The following is a 9,215-nucleotide window of genomic DNA, read 5'->3' on the forward strand; positions in this document are numbered from 1 at the left end:
CATACATACATACATACAGCCGATATTTTTGAACATGCATGTGCTTTAGCTTTACCACCTCAAGTAAGAATCTACACAAACAGTACCATGCATCGATCATCACCACCACCTTTGGCCTTCGCTTTGGTTTATAAATTAGACTTCTCTCAACTCTCAAAGTCTCTACTCTACTTGGTTGCTGTTGCTTTGATTTGATCTCTAGCTCTATCGTGAAAGGATGCATGGCTTTACAACTCCATTTAACATACCTAACAGCCAACGTTTTCTATATTTAATTATAATCTTCTTTTGGATATAATTAATCTTATATGAGATTATCATAATTAATTTGTCTATATCAAATTAAAAAACAATGGGACTGCTAGACCAAAAACAATGACGCTATTATTGGTAGTAGCATCATTGCAACCAATTGGGCTATAGCCTAGTTGGTGAATCTCTTTGAGGTCAAATTGTATGGACCGTGGAGGATTTGTGTTTAAATGTTACTCGAAACAATACCCCTGTGACCACGCGTTAGTCTTTAATCAAACTTACCTTGTTTTCAGGTAGAAAACTTCTCGATGGCACATGTCTGATGCTGACAGTCCAATATGACCTGAGTTTAGGCCCATATTGAATGTGTAAAAGATAAATTTGTTTGATGTCATTCTTAGTTACTAAAACAAAAATAGTGTCATTGTAAAAAATAAACAATAATCATTAGGCTTTTAAAATGAAAAATAATGAAGTAGGCTCATTGTAAAAAAACTAACACTAATACATGCTATTTGGAGTAGCATCAAGTATTATATTGGTCCATACAAAAAAAAATAATTTATATTGGTAATAAATTTTATGAGTGTTACATTTGGATTTAAGACGGGGAATGAGGAAAAAAAAACCTCATGAATACGAGAGAAAGAGAGACCAGTCAAAGATTTTGTGATTGTAATGATTAAAGTGGATAGTGATGTCTTTACTCTTTACCCGAATAGAAATGATATTTTAGTTAAAGGAATTAAAGGGCTTAGATTAGTTGTCGAGAGAGAGAAGCATGTGTAAAATTAGATGTCAGAGAACCCCAAAAAAAAAAGAGAAAAACACAAAACAGTAAAGAAAAAGTAGTTTGGATGGCTGGAAAAAGAAAGCAACCAACAAATCCTAAAACTATATATATATTAGAAGAAATAAAGCAAAAGCAAGGCTTGTGACGGTGTGTGATGACAGGTAGGTTTTGTTCAAGATGAGCCCCATCAACTGCTGAGTGATAAAAGTGTTCTTTTTCATCTTTCGGATTTCAAAGAAAAATTAAAAAAAAAATAATCATAACAAAATAAAATAGAGCATGGAAATATATATATATATATATATATATATACTTCATATGCCACCATTGTGTGAAGATGTAGAGGAGATTCTGTTCATCATATCATGTAAATCAACTATTACTACCAAAGTTGTGTGAGCTTTGAAAATGTTTAAATATTCCGACTTAGTAAAAAAATAATCTTTACTAGGTGTGTTTTTGAGACTCCAAGTAAAGATAAAGATATGCGTGCCTTCTTTTTTTATATTTCTCGTACACAATTTTCGGCTTTAGATTCGGTTTTGTCTATAAACTATGTTAGGCATAAAAAAAAAAAAAAAAAAACTCTCAAATGATATCATACAAGTTTATCCTTTGGCTTGAATCATTGGCACAAGAGTATTATTTTCAGTGAGAATTGGCACTCAGGACATTCTGAGTATATACAGTTTAGCTCTAGAGAGATTGACTACTAGGCTATCATCAAAGTGATTATAATTTTCTTTACTTCATATTCATGCATTCCCCGTCTTTTTCAGTTAATTAGTCTCCATATATTGATCGAATAGTTGTTTACTAAAACTAATCCTTTTAAAATTACAAATTTTTTAATAAATTCATATTTTGAATTACTTACAAAATAACTATATTATTTCAAATTTATCATTATTTATGACGATGCTTTTTTTCTTTTTGAAACAAAAAAATTGTTAATTAATGAAGAAATATGACAATATAATAGTTTTGGGACAGCTAAATTGGGACGGAGGGAGTACATGAGTGTAAATTTCTTATAAATTTTCATTGTTTTTCTCTTTCTCCTTCATAAATTCCAATATACATATATGGCCTATAGCTGTATTGCGTGTTGTAGGTTGTGGAATTGGGCAGTTTGTGTATGGTGACCCCACGCAGCCTTTTAAGGGTTTGTTCTGATTTTTGTTAGTTTTGTGAGCAGACAAAACACAGAGAAGCTTCTCATCCCCACTATTGCGTTTTCACACATTGCCTTACACTTAGAATCTGAAAAAGCCAAAGTATACTACTCCCATATATCATAATCTCCATTAATTTCCATAGGGGGTCCATGTTTATGTCCACAATAGTGGCCTATATATATATATGTCACAAATCTCTCTATAGCTCTCTCTCTCTCTCTCTCTCTCTCTCTCTCTTGGATAAGTGATCAATGGCACCCATGAGTCTCCCTCCTGGATTTAGGTTCCATCCAACAGATGAAGAGCTTGTTGCTTACTATTTGGACAGGAAAATCAGCGGTCACTCCATTGAGCTTGAGATCATTCCAGAAGTTGATCTCTACAAGTGTGAACCATGGGATTTACCAGAGAAGTCATTTTTGCCAAGTAAGGATATGGAGTGGTACTTCTACAGTCCAAGAGATAGAAAGTACCCAAATGGGTCAAGAACAAATAGGGCAACAAGAGCTGGTTATTGGAAGGCAACAGGGAAAGACAGGGCTGTGCAATCAAGGAAGAGAGCAGTTGGGATGAAGAAGACATTGGTTTATTATACGGGTAGGGCTCCCCATGGCTGCAGAACTAATTGGATCATGCATGAGTATCGATTGATTCACTCCTTGTGTCCTCCCGATCCTTTTGCATCTAATAATGCATCAACTTTGAAGGTATGTATATACATGTGTTTCTTATAATATTTGAACATTATACATACATATACATATACATACATATATATATATATGTGTGTGTGTGCATGGAATGGGTAACTATATATATTATCATTTTAATACCATGTTAATTTGGGAAAATCAATGCATGGGAGACTCATGATTGACTCATGCCACTCTATATATGATCTCACTTTAATCATAATCATCACGTGACAGATATTCTTCTTCTTCTTCTTCCGTTCCTTTTTGAACATATGTTTCTTTTTTTCCTCGCTCTCAGTAAGAAAGAATATTTAGCTCATCGATCATCAACATCATGATGAAAGACTCTTTAACTTGCTCTCATTTATCTTTCTTCTTTTGATCTTCTTTAACTTGCTTTTATTGATCTTTGCGTGATATACTCCTTTCTCCAACTGTAATTAATTAATCTTGATTAATTATTTGATATTAACTTAATTATTTTTTATGAATATTGCACCACAGGATTCTTACGCGCTATGTCGAATCTTCAAGAAATCAATAGAAATTCCGAAAAGAAAAGAAGATAAAGTTGAAGATGATCACTCCAGCGGGATAATAATTAATCGTAGCAGAGAAGTTGAAGATGATGAGAATATGAATAACAATGATAATTCGTTGAAATTCATCCCTAATTCAGATACATCTTCTTCGGATCTCACTCAAGGAACACCAGCTGACGATTTACAAGCTCCGTTTGCCGGCTCCGATGAAGCTAACAGTTCTGCTAAGTACATCTACTCTTTCAATAATCACGTGGAAGCTCACTTGATCTCTTCATCATCAACTTTATTTCAGGTACCTCTACATCTATCTTAGACTTCTCGTTGTTAATGCATTTATATAATTAAGAATTTGCGTGATGTTTTAACTTATAGCTTAGATGTAAGCATTAGTGGTGAATCTCTCTAGACCAAGCCGTATGGATTCGGAAGATGATAAGTTCGATTCTCACTTGAACCAATACCATTGTGATCACGTATGCTCTGAGATTTGGCCCAACTCATCCTGTAGCTAAAATGTGGGCCGTACCAAACCAAGATTCATTACTATGATGAATTCTTTTATTTTATTTTTTCTTTATTAGGTTGTTGATGGTATGATGAGTTACTTTGCGAATTAATACCTCATTTACAGCAATATTCATTGCTTTATTGATTCTGTATATAGCTTTTGTTTACCAAGACTAGAAATTAAACCTTTGATGATTAGCTAGGGTTTTCACATCTAGAAGTTGATACTGTGACAAATGAAAGTAGAATTGTGAATCGAGTGTATGTATATGTCTTGGGAATTATATATACATGGCCCACAAAAGCAAACCCTAGCTTTTGATCTTTAAAGCAACAAAAGTTTACTAGTAATTGATGAACTCCTCCCATCTTTTGGCCAAACAAAAAAATCACTAGTTAAGACTGATTCAACTACACATAACCTAGTGTTTTTTTTTTTCTCACCATTTTCAATGAATTCTTTTGACTTAAAACATCTTTCTTAAACATCTCATGTGTTTCTCACTCTCTCACCAACTATATAATTGATGGTTTTTTATTTATGTATCTATTGTTGATTAATGAATAATATTATTCATGTATGATGCAGGACATGGATATGCCAAGCTCTTGGAGCATGCATTGCCAACAACCTTATTATCCTCCCTTAGAAGTGGAAGATTTCCCGCAAATAAACATAATTACAGAGACTATACCATCAAAGACGACGAATGATGATCATCAAAGGATTTACGACGAATACAAGGATTGCATGAATGGAACCTTAGAAGAGATTTTGTCTTTGTGTTCTTCTCAACCAACTTCACTACTCCCCATGCAACGCTACTAAAGTCTAAAGCTAGCTAGCTAGGGAGATTACTTCTCTTCAAGTGCCAGATTGGATACACTAATTAATGGTTTTTTGCTCTCATTTTTTTTTTTGGAATTTCATATTAAAATTACAGAACAAATTAATTGATCGATATACACAAAGGTTAGAGTAGAAGGGTTTTTTTAATCATTTTATTGTTGGAGAATTGTTGGGTAATTTTCGGTTGCAAAAGTATTGGATTGGCTTTATGTTTTGGGTTAAGATATTTCTCCTCAGAGCAGAAATATCTCTGACAGACATTCAATACATCCAAAATAGCTTCAACACATCCAAACAATTTTACAAAAGTACTGGACATACGTCTTGAATAGTGGTGAATCTCTTTAGGATTAAATCATACGGATTTAAATGTCTTAATACAATTTACACTGGAAGTAATACTCTTGTGACGACTTGCAAGCATGACGATTTGAATTATGTTCACATTGGATGTCCAATAGACAAACTTATATTGTGTATTTCTCGATTACACAAAAAACACGAATCCTACTAACAAAACAACTTATACAATAAAATTAAGTACGTACCCGTTGCTATTAATTATTCCTTTGAATCAATTATTAATCCTAATGAAATATTATACATAGGAGGTTATCTATATCGAATTAAGAATCTATGTACGAAATCAATGTCGCCATCTAGCTATAATTTGATTAGAGGAACATTAAACATTTGTTAAACATCTTAAATTATTCTCGTCAATTGATTAACCCTAATGAAATTAACGTATTTACCACTATAAAATGAAGTTAATAGAAGATTCATAATCAAGAGTGTCTACTATATATATATATATATATATATATATATATATATATATATATATATATATAATCTGATGGTCAAGAAAACTTCAAAGATGAAGTGTTCTGCTGGATAATCAAGTTTACACTCTTCACATTAAAAATGAAAAAGTACGCATGCAAAGAGAACACATATATATCCAGCACATGGGCTTTATGTTTTGGGTTAAAATATCCGGCCCAATTAGATTGGCTTTTTGCCTTTTATCAACTTCTCTATTTACATTTTTTGTCCCCTTCTCTATATACCTACATGAATATTCTTTGGTATATTCTCAAATATGTGGCTAAGATTACTTCCCTGACTATCATTTAATTTGATCGACTTGGCTTTTCAACCAACTTTTTAATCCTTTCACACTGTGTACCTAACCAAAAACCGAAAGGACAAAAGTTGTTTGAGCAATTTAGGGTGTATTTGAGATTTTGTAATTTTTTAGAATTTATAATTTCAATATAATGATAGAGAAAAAATCAGATAGATTTTAAAAATAAAAAAACAAAAATATGGTATGATATGACATACCTTCAAAATTATTAGATTCAAATTGAAAACTCCATAATTCTAAACGAATTATAGAGTTTCCGATCCCTTTAAGCCACATCTTCAATGAAATGGTTGGGACGATTCACTCCGTAGCATTATTGTCTCTAGATTATTTCAATATATTATCAAATAATTAATGTCTCATATATCTCTAGAATATGTGGCTAAACTATTACACAAAAGATTTCTATTTGTGGATAGATATGTGTACGTGTCTAAGTATCATTTGCTAGCATGGCCAAATCATCAACATCAATACAAAAAAGGAGGAAAAAATAGAAAAGACGTTCCATGCTTGCATGGCTATAAAACCCCTTTATTGCACGCATTACTATTCACAGAAGAAGAGAGAGCTGAGATTAGTTTTCTTTGTAGCAGGAAAATGGAGAGAAAACTAGCATTTGTTGTTGTGGTCTTTTGCTGCTTTGCCATCTCAGGCTGCAACTCATTGCGATTGGAGCAATTCTCTGTCTACAATCCCTCTCTGAAAGCGGAAACCTTTACTTTCTACAAACTGGGTCTTCAATGGCCACAGTCATTCTGTAGATCTGATGGTGTCATTTGTGATACTTCACCCACACAATCCTACTTTACAATCAAGAGCCTCTCCCCACAATATAATCCTGACCAAGAAGTCCCTCCTTATGCCACCAATCAGACTCAGACTTGCACTGATTCCACACCCACATCTCCTAAAGATATTACGGTATATATATATATATATATATATATATATATATTTCTAACATAAACGTACATATATATTAAGAGAACTAATTATTTTTATTTCTTGTGTTTGTAATGATGGAAAAGCTTGGTCTCTTGGGGCAAATTCAACCAGATATGGCGCAATATTGGCCAGATCTTATAAACAGCCCACAGAAAAATCTTGACCTCTGGCAGGACGAATGGGCGAAGCATGGGATGTGTTCTTCATATCCGACAGACCCTGTAAAATATTTTAAGGTCGCCCTGGATTTCATAAAAGCCAACGATCTCCGAGATAGCCTTAGCGCTGGTAAATATATATTATGATATAGTGTCTTATATATACACACACACACATGAATTCTCCTAAAAGAAAAGAATTTATATTATATGACTTAATTGATTAATATGTGTTTTGTGTTTTGGTTTGGCTCGTATATAACAGTAGCTCAAATCATCCCAACAAATAGTCGCACTTACAGTCGCTACGATTTCTCAAACGCTATTACAAGGGCGCTACAAGTGTTTCCTGAGATTTATTGCTCGACAGACGTGAGAGGACAAGTACAGTTGGAAGAGATTCGCATTTGCATTGGAATCAGTGGCACTCTCGCAGATCTCAAAGATTGTCCAACGCGATTCAGAGGCTGCGATTCCAATGCACAATTACATTTCCCTGCTGCTCCATGAGGGTTCACCAAGCAATAGCATCTCCATCTCCGGCATGCCTCCATCTATCTATCTATCTCTCTATATATGAAATAATGCCTGCCTATACGTGCGGCAGCTGGATGCATGCCAGGAGAAAGCCATGTGTCTGCATGTAGTTTAAGTTTAAGTAAACAACTTGTCATAACGATCGAGTTGGTTGTGTGTGTGTTGTATGATGGTCACAAGCTTCTACTATGTTTTGTGGTATATTAAATAAAAGTTAAAAAGGAGATTGAATCTCTCCTTTTTGTTAAAAATAATATTGCTAATAAGATTTTTTTTTTTGAAAATGGGGAGAGGAATTCGAATCTTGGTCAACAGGATGATACATACCATCTTTATTAGTCTAACTAGTGACTCGGGTGTAATGAGATTTAACTGTTATAGGCTTACAACTATCTAGTCTATTTTTTTTTATCAGACATAGGCTAAACGCCATAGGGACAAAAGACCAAAACAATGATATGGAATATCACAATCACTATCTAACCAAGAACAAAGAATAGGTCCAGAAAAATTTAACATATACAGAGATATATCAAGATCCTTTGGTGCGGATTTAAAATGCGAACTAGAGAATAGATGTCATTTTGTTAAACAAGTGGGACTTAAATCAGTGGATACCACTTTTCATTTAACATTTTAACATTTTGAAAAAGCAATCCGCACAGAGAATTCCTTATATATTGATTAGTCTATAATCTATAGTCATGAATTAACAATAAATAATATTAATTGCAACAATCAATATTATTTACTTACTTGCCATCATTAGTTTTTTTATTTTTATTTTTTTTAAAGGTTTAAGACCTGATGGCAAAGCCGACAAAGTGAGACAACAGACTTAACTCTTCTCTTCCCAAGCAAACAGGGCAAAAGAACAAAACAACAGAAATTAAGAAAACAAAAGAGAAGTCACTGTACAGAGGACACCAATCTAGGACCCAAAGCACGATCCCTTTCCACCAACACCAAGATATCATGCGGGAGTTCGCTGTGCCCTAAAACATAACCCTAAAACACTTCATTCTCGTCTCGTACTTACTCCTATCTTATCTCTCTCTAAAACTCACAACATCTATTATCTCTCAACCTCACACCCCTCTCTCTCTTGCTCTTCATGATCGACTCTCTCTCTATATATATCTTCCTCTCTAAGATTCGCCTCTCTCTCTCTCTTTGTTTTTATGTTTTATTGGAATTTTTCGCATCATTTTTTTTATCCGAACTTATGTACAAATCTTGATATATTGTAGAATGTTTGGATGTGTTGCAAATGTTGTGGATGAAAAAAAATTGAAATCTCGATTTTGTCCGATTTGAAAGGACATGAGTCATTTTTAGGATTAAAAAGAGTGAGGCTATTACCAAAAATAGCGAATTGAAAAATCTGATGAAATCGATATATTATGTGTGAAAATTGAAGATCCGGATAAAAAGTTGAAAAAAACATAAATATTACTGTTTGAGTGATCATATCTACTCGGTTTGGTATGAAATTTCATATGAAGATACTTACAAACTTTAAAAATTTTATTATTAAATTATCATTTTCTTTGATGTGTCTTATCTCTAAAATATGCGGCTAAGATTACTTTATAT

At 33.3% G+C, this 9,215-nt stretch overlaps 2 protein-coding genes across 2 annotated transcripts; both read left to right on the forward strand.

Moving 5' to 3' along the window:
* The first annotated feature begins 2,460 nt into the window (after window positions 1-2,460).
* On the forward strand, window positions 2,461-5,023 carry LOC119990029 (NAC domain-containing protein 45-like). The gene is made up of 3 exons (XM_038835840.1): window positions 2,461-2,933; window positions 3,426-3,758; window positions 4,563-5,023. The coding sequence occupies exons 1-3, from the start codon at window positions 2,478-2,480 to the stop codon at window positions 4,800-4,802; spliced, it is 1,029 nt and encodes a 342-aa protein (XP_038691768.1). The 5' UTR covers window positions 2,461-2,477; the 3' UTR covers window positions 4,803-5,023.
* A 1,516-nt stretch (window positions 5,024-6,539) lies between these two features.
* On the forward strand, window positions 6,540-7,870 carry LOC119989837 (ribonuclease 1-like). The gene is made up of 3 exons (XM_038835571.1): window positions 6,540-6,900; window positions 7,008-7,212; window positions 7,348-7,870. The coding sequence occupies exons 1-3, from the start codon at window positions 6,577-6,579 to the stop codon at window positions 7,590-7,592; spliced, it is 774 nt and encodes a 257-aa protein (XP_038691499.1). The 5' UTR covers window positions 6,540-6,576; the 3' UTR covers window positions 7,593-7,870.
* The last annotated feature ends 1,345 nt before the right edge of the window (window positions 7,871-9,215 follow it).

Source organism: Tripterygium wilfordii, chromosome 21, assembly GCF_013401445.1.
Source record: "Tripterygium wilfordii isolate XIE 37 chromosome 21, ASM1340144v1, whole genome shotgun sequence".
NCBI lineage: Eukaryota > Viridiplantae > Streptophyta > Magnoliopsida > Celastrales > Celastraceae > Tripterygium > Tripterygium wilfordii.